Raw genomic sequence first — 17378 nt, 5'->3', positions numbered from 1 at the left:
AACCAGGTGCTGAGCAGCAACAGGCTTTCTGCATCATAGGTTACACCCAAGGGCCCCTCAAATTCTCTTACCCTGAGCTTGCATTCGTGTGCGTACTAGGGCAAGAGGATAGCTGGCCAGTTGTCCACAGGTGCTAGAGATGGTACCACAGGCTAACAGAACGAACACCCCAGGATCGGCACTGTTCACAGCATAATGTTGCAGCCAGCTGTTTTTCAATGTCTAGAAGGGGGGAAAAATGTTCGCAAGTCAAGTCAAGCATCAGTAGGACCCTTATGAATCTATATAATGGTACTTGGGGTGTAGTAGGGAGAGAGTAATACTACAGCTTTGAATAATCGCTGAAAGAGGCGGTAATTAAACTGCTTCTTAAAAAAACCATCTTTAGATGCGGCCAAATGGCCAACAATCGCCCAGTCTCAAATCTTCCATTCCTGAGCAAGGTGATTGAGCGAGTGGTTTCTGAACAACTCCAGGCACGCCTGGAAGAAGCGGACCATTTGGATCCCTTCCAGTCGGGATTCAGGCCTCATCATGGGACTGAAACTGCCTTGGTCGCACTGGTCAATGATCTCCGGCGGGCTAGGGACAAAGGTGAGAGCTGTTTCCTGGTTCTGCTGGATCTCTCAGCAGCTTTTGACACCATTGACCATAACATCCTTCTGGACCGTCTAGAGGGGTTGGGAGCTGGAAGCACTGTCTTACCTCATACACTTCTTACCTCATACACAGCCAGGTCAATCCCTGCATAGGGAATGATCCCCAGCATATTGGGGATGTAGCCTTTGTAGAAAGCAGCCATTCCTTCTTTGGTGAGGATGTTCTTGGCACAGTGCAGCATCCCCGAGTACTGCCCTGTTTTGCGCAGGGCCATCCGTGTCTTCAGAACCTGCCCATGAGAAGAACAGAAGCGTCAGGAGAGCCTGTATAGAACAAGCAGGCAAATACAAACTTTCCCTGAACCAAGTCAAAGAACGATAACTAGTAAATTATGTGTTCGTAAACCTTGGGTCCTCAGGCATTGTTTAATTACAGCTCCCATAATTACCAGCCAGTTTTTGCCAATGTTGCAGGCCCAACATCATCTGAGGAACCATAATAATAATAATAATAATAATAATAATAATAACAATAATTTATTTATTTATTTATATCCTGCCCATCTCTGGGCGGCTTCCAACAGAAAAATGAAATAAAATAATCTATTAAACATTCAAAGCCTCCCTAAACAGGGCTGCCTTCAAATGTCTTCTAAAAATCTGGTAGCTGTTTTTCACTTTGACATCTGGTGGGAAGGCATTCCACAGGGCGGGCACCACTACCGAGAAGGCCCTCTGCCTGGTTCCCTGTAACATGGCTTCTCGTAATGAGGGATCCACCAGAAGTAGGGTGGGTCATAAAAAAAATTCCCCCCGAAAATGTTTCCTCCCTTGATCTTATCTCAGGCGTATGGTAGATTGAAATTTTGCCTCACTATGAGTGATAAAAACATAGGAATTTGACTCATTTAATTCTCAGTATGTTAAATTGTGAACTAATAAACATAAATTTTAGGTTTTATGCAGAGCAATAATAGTTGCATACTATTATTTTCTGCAATATTTATTTATTTGAGAGAAAACATGTTGATAATTTACATGAAAAACCAATGGTTTTGAAAAAATTATATGGAACAATTAAGCAAACGGTGTGCTAAACAAGTAAACATAAACAATAAAACGCCACTCATATTATGTGTTGCGTCAAAACATCACATTAGACTTAATTACTTGGTATAAATTGTGCTAAATTCTTACATTTTGTGTAATTAATAAAATTATACCTTATGCAATATATACATTGTACATGTACTCCATCTTATATCATGCTTAAAATATGCTTTTATGCATGACACTAAACGTCTATTTTGGTGCAAAGTCCTCCTTTGTCTCTTGTTTTGGGAATTTAGAGTAATTGTTCATTGCTGTTTTGATGGTAGCATCAAGTTTTTCTTCTCCAATAACACATCATATTTATCACTCGTAGTGAGGCAAAATTCCAATCTTTAGGAGCAGGGTCTAAATATTAACCGAATTGTCCCAATTTTGAAATTTGACTATGTTTATACCATACGCCTGAGATACCTGAGATAAGATCAAGGGAGGAAACATTTTCAACATTTTTTTTAATGACCCACCCTAGCCAGAAGGCCCTCGGTACTGGACCTCAATGTCCGGGCAGACCCCTGGCTGAAGAACACTGCAATAGACCACTTTGCTAGTGAAGTGTTAGTATCTCTGATGGGCATGTCACCAATGAAGTCCCCAAGAGTTGCATCTAAAACATTTGAAAGCAGTCTGTTGTACGCAAAAGGAAAGGAGAACATCAACTGCAGCTGCCAAAGGCTAAATTCAGGAATCATAGAATCCTAGAGTTGGAGAGACCACAAGGGCCATCCAGTCCAACCCCCTGCCAAGCAGGAAACACCACCAAAGCATTCTTAGCATATGCCTGTCAAGCCTCAGCTTAAAGACCTCCCAAGAAGGAGACTCCACCACACTCCTTGGCAGCAAATCCCACTGCCAAACAGCTCTTACTGTCAGGAAGTTCTTCCTAATGTTGAGGTGGAATCTTTTCTCTTGTAGCTTGAATCCATTGCTCCGTGTCCGCTTTTCTGGAGCAGCAGAAAACAACCTTTCTCCCTCCTCTATCTGACATCTTTTGATATATTTGAACATGGCTATCATATCACCCCTTAACCTTCTCTTCTCCAGGCTAAACATACCCAGCTCCCTAAGCCGTTCCTCATAAGACATAGTTTCCAGGCCTTTGACCATTTTGGTTACCCTCTTCTGGACCTGTTCCAGCTTGTCAGTATCCTTCTTGAGCTGTGGTGCCCAGAACTGGACACAGTACTCCAGGTGAGGTCTGACCAGAGCAGAAGACAGTGGTACTATTACTTCCCTTGATCTAGATGCTATACTCCTATTGATGCAACCCAGAATTGCATTGACTTTTTGAGCTGCTGCATCACACTGTTGACTCATGTCAAGTTGGAGGAACTCACCTCCATTGGGTAGATGCTGCTCTGTGCAATAGCTCCTGCCAATGAACCTGCTACCAGCCTCTCGTGAATCCTCAGCACCTCCTGGTCTGTGCCAATGAATCGCTTGATCTATAGAGAGAAAAGAATTCTGTCATTTGATTCAGCAGTCTGCACAATTCACACCTGCTTCTTATTCCCTTGTTAGCCTCAACATTGGGATGCTAGCTGAACAGCAGCAGCACCATCTCATTCGCTGTGCCTTGGGCCCTTCGGATTATTTTACCTGCTCATAGGCCATGAACTTGATGGCAGACTCTGGAGCAATTTTCAAAACATTGATGCCATTCCCTCGCCAAAGTGACCTTGTGCCCCCCTCTCTGATCATCTGGGTAAAGCCTCCAACAATGCACATGTTGTTACTGCGAGAAGCATGGACCTGAAAAGGAGAAAGACATTTCTGGTTGGATCCAGGCCCATTTTCAGTTTTCCTGCTTGGGCAAAAAAGCTTTTCTTATCTACATGCAAGTTTTAAACTAGCTTCCCTCACAAGTATAGCAGGAAAAGGGACACTTCCATTCAACATCAGTTATCTACAGTCCAATATTATCAAAATTACCGTATATTCCGGCATATAAGACGAACCCCCCCCCCCCCCCACGTTTCCAGTTAAAATATAGAGTTTGGTATATATTCACCGTTTAAGACTACCCCTCTTCCACTGCACCGCAGACCAAATAAAAATGAAAGAAACATCAGATTTGATTTCAATATGGTCATTTTAATTTCTCTTTAAAAGCCATCAAAATCCACCTGTTCCTCATCTGATGTCATAAGTATATCCATGGCATATTGTGGTCTGTCTATAAGGCAACTTCCTATGCTCCTGTGCCGCTTCTCTCCCCCCCCCCCAGTTTCGGGGCTCCTTCCACCCACCCAGAAGGCAGCACTTGCAGAGGAAAGAGACAACAGCCTTCTCCTTGCAGGAAAGCCTTCCATTTTGTTCCTGCATGTGCAGCTTCGGGCGGCTGGGCTGAGTGGGCTATCCTCTCTAGGACTCCTGCTATCCTGCCGCCTCACTTCAGGCACCCCCGTGTGCTGATGAAGAGGTGCTAATCTGGGTCGAGAAGCCGGAGAGCAGCCCTCTCCCAGTGCGCGCTTCTTCAGGGACTCCGTTAGGGAAACTGTGCCACGCGCCACGGCCGTTTTGGAGCTCACTCCCCCTCACCATATGCGGCAACCGCAGATTCTAGTACCCGGTGTATAAGACGGCCCCCCCAACTTTTGAGATGATTTTCATGGGTTAGGAAGTCGTCTTATACGCCGGAATATACGGTAGTAGCTCATGGAACAGCAAGAAGTGAAAAGGGAAGCAGTGGGAAATGGAACTGATGATGAAAGGAAGGCATGGGTTAGTCCGGTGACTCCTATGCAAAGTCCAAATTCCCCATTTCACAACGTACTTCCAATGACAGTTGTGTTTCTCTGTCCTTTGAGCCCAGGACAGTAAGAGCTGACAGCAAGTCACCGGTTACTTCATTTCCAGCTAGAGCTGCCAAGACTAGTTTAAAGGGATTGCGTGTTCTGCCAAGGCTGCACAGTCCAAGGATTGTGCTGTTGTTGACCTGACCTGCCCAACTTCCAAAAAACTACAAGTATAAATTCTGGAGGGAACCAGAACTGCAAGTCATATGTAGAAAAGCAGGGCTCACAGAAACGGCTGAGAGTGGCTTCCCTCTGGGTGTCAGAATCAAGCAGACATCAATATATATTACAGCTCTCTTGCTTCTAGAGGAAAGACTATATTCTACCTATATCCTTGAACTAGAATCATAGAATCCTAGAGTTGGAAGAGACCACAAGGGCCATCCAGTCCAACCCCCTGCCAAGCAGGAAACACCATCAAAGCATTCTTGACATATGCCTGTCAAGCCTCTACTTAAAGACCTCCAAAAAGGAGACTCCACCACACTCCTTGGCAGCAAATTCCACTGCCAAACAGCTCTTACTGTCAGGAAACCCAGGCTGACCCTGGTAGAATTAGCATTCTTCTCTCTTGGGCCCAAGACAGAACCCTGTGGCACCCCACTAATCCCTACTCTCCAGGATGAGAAGGAGCCACTGATGAGGCACCCATTGGGTTCGGTCAGCCAGCCAGTTCCAAATCCACTGAATGGTAGCATTGTCTAGCCCGCATTTTACCATCTTCTTTACAAGAACATCATGGGGCACCTTGTCAAATGCCTTGCTGAAATCAAGAGGAAACTAAGGAACTAAGGGGAAAAGTTCATGGAGCCAGGACAACAAAGACCCTTCTGCCGAGCTTCCACCCTTACCTGCATGAGAACTTTCAAGCGGTCCAAGGGAGCAGTGCATGTTCTTGACACTGCCCCTGCCCCTCCACCTGCAACTAGGTGTCGCCACCACATTCCAGTCTGCCTCTCCTCCACTGTGAATTCATCTGGCACTGTCAGGTTCTCTCCTACATCAAAAATCTGCAAAGCAACAAAGCATGGCATTAGTAAAACCATTTTCTTCAGCTGTGCTAGGTGTGCATGAGCACTTCCTCAGAGATCTGTTCATCATGCACTTAGATTAAACAATTTGAGCATGGAAACAGTTAGCACTACAGTGGTGCCTCGCAAGATTAATTCAATTCGTTACAGGACTCAATCCGTCCTACGAAAAATTCGTCTAGCGAGTCCCGGTTTCCCATAGGAATCCATTGGAACTTAATGCGTTCCTATGTGCTCCGGGGGACTGGCGGCGGCATGGGGATACCGGGAGAAGTGCTTCTCCTCGCCGCCGCCGACTCCTGCCTGCATTCCCCGGCATGGGACGCGACTTCGGAGGTCTCCGTTCCTCAGCTTCTTCCCCCCTTCTTCTCACACTAGTTCCCCTTTGTGTTCCGCTGGTCTCTGCCGGTTGCCCCGCCACTGCTTGTGGCAACCAGCAGAGACCAGCGGAACACAAAGGGGAACCAGCTGCAGCGCAGGAGGAAGGCAAAGGAAGATCAGCTGAGAGGCGCTGGCAGCTGTCAGCGCCTCTCAGCTGATCTTCCTTTGCCTTCCTCCTGCGCTGCAGCTGGTTCCCCTTTCGCTAGACAAATGCCTTTTGTGATCAGAGGTTTTTATGGCCACACTTCGCAAGGTGAAGCGGCAGCCATAGAAAACCTCATCACCTTGCGAGGCAACCTCTGATCGCAAAACCTATTCGTTAAGTGAAAATTTGTCATACAGGGCATTCGTCTAGCAAGGAAACACTGTAGTTTACTATTCAAACACCTGCATCTGCTTTATCTGCATCTGCATGTGATTGCAGCGAATAAAATTCATTAGAGGATATTTCTGAAGAGAGGATTTCTGCTTGAGGCGCCACAGAAGATGGCTGAAAATTCCATCGCTCCGGGTCTCACGGGGTAATTAGAGGCTGACATGGAGTAAATAGCCCCCCAAATCTTCCCGAGGGGTACGGGAAGACAGAGTCTCATCCGCAGATGCCCAACAACCCAGCCCCAAATTCAAACGGAAGAAGGGGCTGGGGGGGCACTGGATGGAAAACCCCTGAGAGAGTCTCGCTCTCCTGGCCGCTGTCTCCGCAGGCGAATCAAGTTCCATTTCTTAAGATGAAAAATTGGATTACGTTTTGGACATGCTTCGAGCAAGGAGGGGGGAATTACTCTGCTAAACAACCCAGCCACTGAGGTGCCAAAAATACTGAGTAGAAGAAGGATTAACATCTAAGTTGGTATGTTAGAATGGAACGGAAGGGGGGGGGGCGTGAGCCTCTCTTATTATTGTACTTTGCTTCATTATATTACTTGGCAAAAAAACCCAAGAAGAACCGTTTACATTACCTATAACAAGCAAGACTGGAAAGTTTAATATTCGTTGACATAGTATGGCTTTAAAATTATAAATCATATAGAAATGAAAATATTATATGATTAAGGCTTTTGATCTTTGATTTGCTTGGAAGAGGATAGAAGATTCTCCTATTTGTTGAAATCAGACAGAAGCAGGATCTCATTAGCCGCTGGAGTCTTGTTAAAAAACCTTGGACGGTTTCCTGGAATCTTTGTGGGAGCAGTGTCGCAGTTTTAATTTGGAAATCCGCCATATTGGAAGTCAAGACCGGGCTGCAGAATTATAAATAGTCATAGGGGGAGGTGAGCCTTTAACATGTCATTATATTTCTATTTCCAGTTTGATTTGGTAAATCTCCCCTGGAAAGGCTAATGTTTGATGCAACCAGTTTGGGGAAATTATTGAGCAGATGCTTAGACTTGATTTTATTGGAACTATGTGAAGATGGCGGCTGCCAGAAGTAAAAAGACTTTTGGATTGATTCGGCAGAAACACCAGCGTGTGAGGAGATACTGCAAATTTATGGAAGGGAATCATAGAAATAAAATCCACACAGAAACACATCATTGTTTGTTTTAACTCGCTTGTGGGAACAACTCAGAGGCTGTGAAAGAATGAAGGATAACAACAGAAAGAAATAGAGGAACCACCAGAAATGATTATGAAATGCAGAAGTATGATGATGATCAGAGCCCTCCCAACCTGAAGCATGGGAATAATTTGGCAGAATATTTGGACTATTTGATATGTATATGTATAATGAGAGTGAAAGAGGAGAACGCAAAATATGGTCTGAAGCTCAACATCAAAAAAACCAAGATCATGGCCACTGGTCCCATCACACCAAAACTTAGGCCTTCGTATAATTTAATACCCCTCCTAACCTAAACTTAATAAGGACAGCCGGTCGCCGTCTGTGGTGACCTTTGAGTCATCTAAGGTGGATCTAACCTGCAGACATGCATGTGACAGTTGTAAAAGAAGAGAGCTAGAAGGGGTCGTAATTTGTAAGCTAAAGATAGAAGGAAATCTCTGGCAGGTCATCAGATAACTGCTAACGAGCCAATTCAGGGTTTCCCAATATCTACCACATGACCCTTTGGGAGAGGCACTGAAGCACTGCGGTCCATGTGAACTGGTCCTGGAGAAGCCAAACACACCTCCCCTTTCTGTAACGGATCCTGCAGCGGATACAAGGCAAACGGGGGATAAATGTCTGCTAATGAGCACTCCCAAATGCATCTGCCGAGTAATCTGTCCCCACTGAACTCGCATCACTGTGATGCAAACGGTTTCTAAAGTTGTAACTCTGGGCTCACATCACGGTCAGTGCTGAAATTCTTTCCTACATGTGCCCTGGGTCTAGCACTGAGAAAGCAAGACTGCTAAGGTCCCAATTGATGCAGGTTTTAAGGTTACTGTACTAAACAGAGTGTGGTCTTCCTACAGGTCTGATATTTACATTTGAAGAATCAGTCTGCTTCCATGTATCCCCGCAATCATTGTCCACAACCCCATCCAGTGCAAGTTCTTAAAGAAATGGGAGTGCCTGATCACCTCATGTGTCTCCTGAGAAATCTCTATGTGGGACAAGAAGCTATAGTTAGGACTGGATATGGAACAACTGATTGGTTCAAAATTGGGAAAGGAGTACGACAAGGTTGTATATTGTCTCCCTGCTTATTTAACTTATATGCAGAATTCATCGTGCGAAAGGCTGGACTAGATGAATCCCAAGCCGGAATTAAGATTGCCGGAAGAAATATCAACAACCTCAGATATGCAGATGACACAACCTTGATGGCAGAAAGCGAGGAGGAATTAAAGACCCTTTGAATGAGGGTGAAAGAGGAGAGCGCAAAAGATGGTCTGAAGCTCAACATCAAAAAAACCCAAGATCATGGCCACTGGTCCCATCACCTCCTGGCAAACAGAAGGGGAAGAAATGGAGGCAGTGAGAGATTTGACTTTCTTGGGCTCCTTGATCACTGCAGATGGTGACAGCAGTCACGAAATTAAAAGACGCCTGCTTCTTGGGAGAAAAGCCATGACAAACCTAGACAGCATCTTAAAAAGCAGAGACATCACCTTGCCTACAAAGGTCCGTATAGTTAAAGCTATGGTTTTCCCAGTAGTGATGTATGGAAGTGAGAGCTGGTCCATAAAGAAGGCTGATCGCCGAAGAATTGATGCTTTTGAATTATGGTGCTGGAGGAGACTCTTGAGAGTCCCATGGACTGCAAAAAGATCAAATCTATCCATTCTAAAGGAAATCAGCCCTGAGTGTTCACTGGAAGGACAGATCCTGAAGCTGAGGCTCCAATACTTTGGCCACCTCATGAGAAGAGAAGACTCCCTGGAAAAGACCCTGATGTTGGGAAAGATGGAGGGCACAAGGAGAAGGGGACGACAGAGGATGAGATGGTTGGACAGTGTTCCCAAAGCTATGAACATGAGTTTGACCAAACTGCAGGAGGCAGTGGAAGACAGGAGTGCCTGGTGTGCTCTGGTCCATGGGGTCACGAAGAGTCGGACACGATTAAACGACATGTATAATTTGGAATATTTAATGTGATTTGATTGGATTGTCAAGGTGGAAAATTTAATAAAAATGATTTATAAAAAAGAGGGTATTTCAGAAGAGAGACCATAGTTGCAGTTCCAAAAATTGGCCACTGGCCAGCCTTGCAATCTGCTGATGTTCAAAATGACTGGCCAAGAGGAACAGAACAGGGGGAAAGATCTAGAGTTCTTCTGGAGTTCACAGCCCAGTTCGATCTCGTTATGCAGCACTAAAAGCCAAATTTATTCACAGAGCATTTGTATCACTTTCCAGAGTTGGCAGGTTGCAAACTAGCAGGACCCAGTTGTTTGTGTACCTTGGGTAAAAGTCAAGCAGCTTACCTGCTTTCCCACTTCCCGAGAACATTCACCTTCACCTGGGCCAGAAATTTTAAGAACAAGGCCAGAGGGCACATAAAAAAACAGAAAGCGAGAAGGCAGCTAGCTTTTGATAGAGACTGATGATAGGAGTCAAAAGCATGGAGCGGAAACCTCAGAAATGCATCCATGTGTTTCACATACGTTGTGCATAGAATCATAAAATCCTAGAGTTAGAAGAGACCACAAGGGCCATGCAGTCCAACCCCCTGCCAAGCAGGAAACACCATCAAAGCATTCTGGACATATGGCTGACAGCAACGCGTGGCCGGGTCAGCTAGTAGAATCATAGAGTTGGAAGAGACCAAAAGGGCCATACAGTCCAACCCCCTGACAAGCAGGAAACACCATCAAAGCATTCTTGACATATGCCTGTCAAGCCTCTGCTTAAAGACCTCCAAAAAGGAGACACCACCACACTCCTTGGCAGCAAGTTCTGCTGTCGAACAGCTCTTACTGTCAGGAAGTACTTCCTAATGTTTAGGTGGAATCAACTTTCTTGTAGTTTGAATCCAATGCTCCGTGTCCACTTCTCTGCAGCAGCAGAAAACAATCTTTCTCCCTCCTCTATATGACATCCTTTGATATATTTGAACATGGCTATCATATCACCCCTTCACCTTCTCTTCTCTAGGCTAAACATACCCAGCTCCCTAAGCCGTTCCTCATAAGGCATAGTTTCCAGGCCTTTGACCATTTTAGTTGCCCTCTTCTGGACATGTTCCAGATTGTCAGTATCCTTCTTGAACTGTGGTGCCCAGAACTGGACACAGTACTCCAGGTGAGGTCTGACCAGAGCAGAAGACAGTGGTACTATTACTTCCCTTGATCTAGATGCTATACTCCTATTGATGCAGCCCAGAATTGCATTGGCTTTTTGAGCTGCTGCATCACACTGTTGACTCATGTCCAGTTTGTGGTCTACCAAGACTCCTAGATCCTTTTCACATGTACTGCTCTCAAGCCAGGTGTCTCCCATCCTGTATTCGTGCCTTTCTTTTTTTTTTTACCCAAGTGTAGTACTTTACATTTCTCCTTGAAGGATTTTAATTTCTTACCGTTGAGTGCTTCCAGTATAGGATAATCTCAGGAATGTTCTCCACAGGATGCAACAAGTGATAGTCACGCCATTCATTCCAATCTATTGTCATGGTCCCATTTTTATCCATGCTGCAAGAATCAATTGGGAAGGTAAAATGAGCCAAGAGGAGGAGGTCTGTCATATCAGCTCTTTAACTCCACACCAACCACACAAAACATAAATATTTGTAGAAAAGAACATGCAAGTACAATTTTAAGAGCTTTATTTATCAGATAGTGTAAAATACTTGGAGGAGTTGCAAGTAGGTAGCCGTGTTGGTCTGCTGTAGGCCCAGTGTTAATAACTGTTGTGGTGACAAACCGAAAGTAAAGCTTTTGACTGACAATTTTGGTCTGAGCGCTCTCTTGACATTCTTGCAATACTAAGGGTAGTAGACCAATGAGGTTTAAATTTAGCCTAAGCCAATAAGTCATACACCAAATCTGACCATCAGGTCTAGTCATGTCCGACTCTGGGGTTGCGGCGCTCATCTCGCTCTATAGGCCGAGGGAGCCGGCGTTTGTCGACGGGCAGCTTCCGGGTCATGTGGCCAGCATGACAAAGCTGCTTCTGGCGAACCAGAGCAGCACACGGAAACGTCGTTTACCTTCCCGCCGGAGCGGTACCTATTTATCTACTTGCACTTTGACGTGCTTTCGAACTGCTAGGTTGGCAGGAGCTGGGACCGAACAACGGGAGCTCATCCCGTCACAGGGATTTGAACCGCCGACCTTCTGATCTGCAAGCCCTAGGCTCTGTGGTTTAACCCACAGCGCCACCTGCGTCCCAGCGTGTTTTTAATAGTTACCCGTTATACTGCATATTTTTCCTGGGGGTTTAGGAGTGCTTTATATTGATTAGCTGTGTAATTTGTTGATATCGATACTGAATTTTTTATGTTTTTATGAGATATACTGATGTCTGCCTGTGGACTCAGCCTCCATTACCACCAGGCTCTCTGAAAATCTGCTACACGTTACCAACTTCATTGCAGGTAGGGATAAAAACTGGTACAAAAAGGAAAAGGAGCCAGACAAGAATATACACTTTGGTACTTACTAGGTGACAGGACCCCAGAAGTGCCCCGTTCTTATTCTGACAGACAGGGAAGCAGAGGGGAGAATACAAAGAGCAAGAAAGGGACAAATGTTAAAAGTTAGCGCAACATGCATGCAGCTGAAAGCATTTCAGTGTGTTAAGTTGCATGCACGTATTAAAGCAGAGAGCACTGGAACATATACCTTAATTTAAGATGATCTAACCTTCAGAAAATCATTATACAGAATACTACAAGGACAGCAATTCTAGAATGCTGGCAAAATCATTCATACCATTTGCTTAGCATATATTAAGCAAGTTTCTGTTTGGCCTACATGCTACTTGCCTAGCTTACAGGATGAAAAGTTAGCACCATAAATCAATTCCTGGCAAGCAGAAAGAATAGGGTGGGTAAAAAAAAAAAGATTTTTCGAAAATGTTTCCTCCCTTAATCTTATCTCAGGCGTATGGTATAAACATAGTCAAATTTCAAATTTGGGACAAATCGGTTAATTTTTAGACCCTGCTCCTACAGATTGAAATTTGGCCTCACTGCGAGTGATAAAAACATAGGAATTTGACTCATTTAATTCTCAGGATGTAGTGAGTGAGGCAAAATTTCAATCTGGAAGAGCAGGGTCTAAATATTAAGTGATTTGTCCCAAATTTGAAATTTGCCTATGTTTATACCATACGCCTGAGGTAAGATCAAGGGAGGAAACATTTTCGGGGGTTGTTTTTTTTTATGACCCACCCTAACGAAGAAGCCTTTCCAAGAGGGAACGCTACTCTCTCATTGATCAGCATTCTGCTACTTTGGATACCACATGCTCTTATGCATTCTGGCTTCCATCTGTCCCTACTGTCCCAGCAAGAGATGTTAGGGGATCTTCCCTTGTGATTGCTATTCTAGCCCCATTTGCTGCTCTAGCATGCTTTGCTCTGGATGAAATGCTGCAGAGTTGCTTCAGAGGTTTTATAAGGGGAGAGATATAAAGGAAGAGAAGGGAGACAAAGCCAATACCTTACACCATGGTCGCCAGAGTGAAAACACTAGAGCAGGCACCCCCAAGCTGCGGCCCTCCAGATGTTTTAGCCTACAACTCCCATGATCCCTAGCTAAAAGGACCAGTGGTCAGGGAAGATGGGAATTGTAGTCCAAAACATCTGGAGGGCCGATGTTTGGGGGTGCCTGCACTAGAGCCACCTGCAACATTTACCTCTTGAGAATTCTCTCAGCCTGCTGTTCAGAGATCTTGACTCCCAGATCCCGAAGGGACTGCACGATCTCCTGGGCGTCAATGCAGCCTGTAAAGATGACAAGGAAGCTCTAAGTTTAATGAACAAAACAAAGCTGCCAGACAACCTGCAACAGAATTCCTTCTCCCCCAATAAATAAACCAAAATGTGCATACCATCATTCTTTTTGTCTAAACTCTTGAAAACCAGTCTCAGTTTCTTTTCATGGTCTTGGAGATAGTGAACAAACTCCTCGAAGTCCAGCTGCCCGTCTAGGTCCTTATCTCCAGCTTTAACGATTTTCTGTATGAAAAGACATAAAAATAACATTACAGGTGGTGACCATTTTAGGCACACCCAATGGACACACAACTGCAGACCTGTGGATCCTTTTGGACCCAGAAGAGGGCAGAACAAGGGACATAACAGGGCAGGGTGCCCTTATGCATGCCCCATTGACACAGATGGGGCCTGTGAACGGAACCCCTGCACAAAATGATCTCTGCTTGGACTTGGTTTTGTAGCCTTTTTATATAGCTGTGGCTAGGGAACAAGAGCAGGGAGAATACATAGCACGCCTGTTGTTGAACAGCCTCACAGACTGTAAATAATAATAATAATAATAATAATAATTTATTATTTATACCGCGCCCATCTGGCTGCATTTCCCCAGCCACTCTGGGCGGCTTCCAACCGAATATTAAACAGTACAGCATCAAACATTAAAAACTTCCCTAAACAGGGCCGCCTTCAGTTGTCTTCTAAAAGTAAAATAGTTACTTATTGCCTTGACATCTGATGGGAGGGCGTTCCACAGGGCGGGTGCCACTACCAAGAAGGCCCTCAGTCTGGTTCCCTGCAAATTGGCTCCTCGCAATGAGGGAACCGCCAGAAGGCCCTCAGTGCTGGATCTCAGTGTCCGGGCAGAATGATGGGGGTGGAGACGCTCCTTCAGGTATACTGGACCGAGGCCATTTAGGGCTTTCAAGGTCAATACCAACACTTTGAATTGTGCTCGGAAACGTACTGGGAGCCAGTATAGATCTCTCAGGACCAGTGTTATGTGGTCCTGGCAGCCACTCCCAGTCATTAGTCTAGCTGCCGCATTCTGGATTAATTGCAGTTTCCAGGTCACCTTCAAAGGTAGCCCCACGTAGAGCGCATTGCAGTAATCCAAGCGGGAGATAACTAGAGCATGCACCACTCTGGCGAGACAGTCCGCGGGCAGGTAGGGTCTCAGCCTGCATACCAGATGGAGCTGGTAGACAGCCGCCCTGGACACAGAATTAACCTGCGCCTCCATGGACAGCTGAGTCCAAAATGACTCCCAGGCTGCGCACCTGGTACTTCAGGGGCACAGTTATCCCATTCAGGACCAGGGAGTCCTCCACACCTGCCCGCCTCCTGTCCCCCCAAAACAGTACTTCTGTCTTGTCAGGATTCAAGCTCAATCTGTTAGCCACCATCCATCCTCCAACCACCTCCAGGCACTCACACAGGACCTTCACCGCCTTCACTGGTTCTGATTTAAAAGAAAGGTAGAGCTGGGTATCATCTGCATACTGATGAACACCCAGCCCAAACCCCCTGATGATCTCTCCCAGCGGCTTCATATAGATATTAAAAAGCATGGGGGAGAGGACAGAACCCTGAGGCACTCCACAAGTGAGAGCCCAGGGGTCTGAACACTCATCCCCCACCACCACTTTCTGAACACGGCCCAGGAGGAAGGAGCGGAACCACTGTATGACAGTGCCCCCAGCTCCCAACCCCTCTAGACGGTCCAGAAGGATGTTATGGTCAATGGTGTCAAAAGCCGCTGAGAGATCCAGCAGAACCAGGAAACAGCTCTCACCTTTGTCCCTAGCCTGCCGGAGATAATCGACCAGTGCGACCAAGGCAGTTTCAGTCCCCTGGTGAGGCCTGAATCCCGATTGGAAGGGATCCAAATGGTCTGCTTCTTCCAGGCGTGCTTGGAGTTGTTCAGCAACCACTCGCTCAATCACCTTGCCCAAGAATGGTAGATTTGAGACTGGGCGATAGTTGGCCATATTAGCCGCATCTAAAGATGTTTTTTTAAGAAGCGGTTTAATGACCGCCTCTTTCAGTTGGTCTGGGAAGGCTACCTCGTAGAATCCAGAGCCCTACCCCATCAGGCCAATGGCACATCTAGCATCCTGTTCTCACAGTGGCCAACTACATGCCTATGGAAACCCTAAAAGCAGAACTGGATCACAGCAGTTCACACTCCCCACTGCCAGAAGCTCTTAAGTTTAATCAACTATGTTCGATACCAGTTGTGCTGGTTTTTTTGAGAGACAGTTTGTGTGTTTCCCCCAAACACTGCTTAGGCTACACCTTGTCTTAAGATGCAGGATCAATGTTGTGGACTTGAGAGAAGTGCTGCTACCAAATGCAGAGAGAGAGAGAGAGAGAGAGAGAGAGAGAGAGAGAGAGAGAGAGAGAGAGAGAGACCACTAGTTCTTCTGTAAGAGCTCCTTGCTAGGCACTGGGTACAGAGATGTCATCATACTTTGCCTCTGCACAAGGAAGCAAGGAAGTTAAACCACACCAGCTCCTAGAAACAATGATTAACCATCAAATACCAATACAGGAGCTGAAGAGAGATGTCAAAAAGCAGCTCTGAGGCAAGCAGGAACTGATTTGGTCACCCTGCAGCTATGCACTTGTGCAAGTTACTGGGAGAAACTAGATTTTAGAAGCAAAGTGTATATTTACGGAAGAGATTAAGAGATGACAAAGTCATGTTGCTAATAAATAAGGAAACTTCATCCTTAACATTCCTCTAAGCAGGAAACAGCACTTGAGCCTTGCCCATATAGGCAGGTAAGCAAACCAGACACAGCAACTAAATGGCTGGGTCAACACCTGCTTTGCTATCACCTGTTTTGCATAGAGATCAGGAAATTTGTTAAGTGAGATTATATGCCAAAAAGCACCTAGCAAAGACCAACTGGCTGCTCACAATGGCTCAACTGGGCTGCCTGCTGATCTCCACGCAACACAAGGCTATGAGTCACTGGTGCCTGCATTAAACACCAGGCTACTAGAGGAATGGGCCAGGCTGCTGATAAATATGCTCTGTATTAAGGTAATAAACATTTCATCTATATATATAAAAATGTAAAAATGCTGAAATGGTGGGCTCCACTTTTCTCGGTAACTTCTTGACCAATCGACGTGGAATTTGGACACAACGGTCCATGCCTCTTCCCGAGTGTTTGCAGAACCACGCATGGCTCACATCTCATACCTGTGCAGTTAAAAAACCTGCTTTTCCACAAACTAAAACAGTGCCCCTAAGTGGCGTTATTCCCACAGCTCCTCCTCCTCCACCCCCTCCCTACCAATCGAGTCTACCCACACCCACAAACCCCGCTTCTGCCATGAAACCCAACACTAACGAGACCCAACACTAATATCCATCTGCCATGACCTGGGGGGTGGGGGGTGGAGGGGACGGGATAACTAATACATCGGAACAGGGTGGAGGGATTCACAGGGATTCCCCTGTTTAAACATAACACCTGTAAAACAGGGGGACTCTGAGCCTCAGAGGGACTATTACCCTCCATTTCACAGACTAACGCACAGCAACGAGTGCAGGGCCAGCTAGTATTGTTTAAGAAACGACTCCCCTGAGAATTACGCTAGACATAATTTGGAATGCTCCTTCTTCCCCTTCCCTGTCCCCCTTATTACTAAACTTAGGCCTTCGTATAATTTAATACTCCTCCTAACCTAAACTTGATAAGGACAGCCGGTCGCCGTCTGTGGTGACCTTTGAGACATCTAAGGTGGATCTAATCTGCAGACATGCATGTGACAGTTGTAAAAGAAGAGAGCTAGAAGGGGTCGTAATTTGTAAGCTAAAGATAGAAGGAAATCTCTGGCAGGTCATCAGATAACTGCTAACGAGCCAATTCAGGGTTTCCCAATATCTACCACATGACCCTTTGGGAGAGGCACTGAAGCACTGCGGTCCATGTGAACTGGTCCTGGAGAAGCCAAACACACCTCCCCTTTCTGTAACGGATCCTACAGCGGATACAAGGCAAACGGGGGATAAATGTCTGCTAATGAGCACTCCCAAATGCATCTGCCGAGTAATCTGTCCCCACTGAACTCGCATCACTGTGATGCAAACGGTTTCTAAAGTTGTAACTCTGGG

At 45.7% G+C, this 17378-nt stretch overlaps 1 protein-coding gene across 6 annotated transcripts in view; it reads right to left on the bottom strand.

Annotated features, from left to right (window-relative positions):
* Positions 1–9: 9 nt before the first annotated feature.
* SLC25A25 (solute carrier family 25 member 25) overlaps positions 10–17378 on the bottom strand; it is a 43056-nt gene continuing 25687 nt past the window's right edge. The window contains exons 2-10 of one of the 6 annotated variants that reach the window (XM_060270618.1): positions 13363–13489; positions 13168–13255; positions 11969–12004; positions 10887–10998; positions 5359–5517; positions 3309–3461; positions 3047–3154; positions 722–889; positions 10–222 (exon numbers count right to left, since the gene is read on the bottom strand). In XM_060270618.1, coding sequence (XP_060126601.1) covers positions 58–222; positions 722–889; positions 3047–3154; positions 3309–3461; positions 5359–5517; positions 10887–10998; positions 11969–12004; positions 13168–13255; positions 13363–13489 — 1116 coding nt within the window. In that variant the 3' untranslated portion in view covers positions 10–57. The remainder of the gene's footprint in view (positions 223–721; positions 890–3046; positions 3155–3308; positions 3462–5358; positions 5518–10886; positions 10999–11968; positions 12005–13167; positions 13256–13362; positions 13490–17378) is intronic. The other 5 variants (XM_060270620.1, XM_060270622.1, XM_060270619.1 and 2 more) reach the window with 5 other exon arrangements.

Source organism: Zootoca vivipara, chromosome Z (assembly GCF_963506605.1).
Source record: "Zootoca vivipara chromosome Z, rZooViv1.1, whole genome shotgun sequence".
Classification (NCBI taxonomy): domain Eukaryota; kingdom Metazoa; phylum Chordata; class Lepidosauria; order Squamata; family Lacertidae; genus Zootoca; species Zootoca vivipara.
Note: the sequence above shows the minus strand (reverse complement) of the source record. Positions and strands in the feature narration are given on the sequence as shown.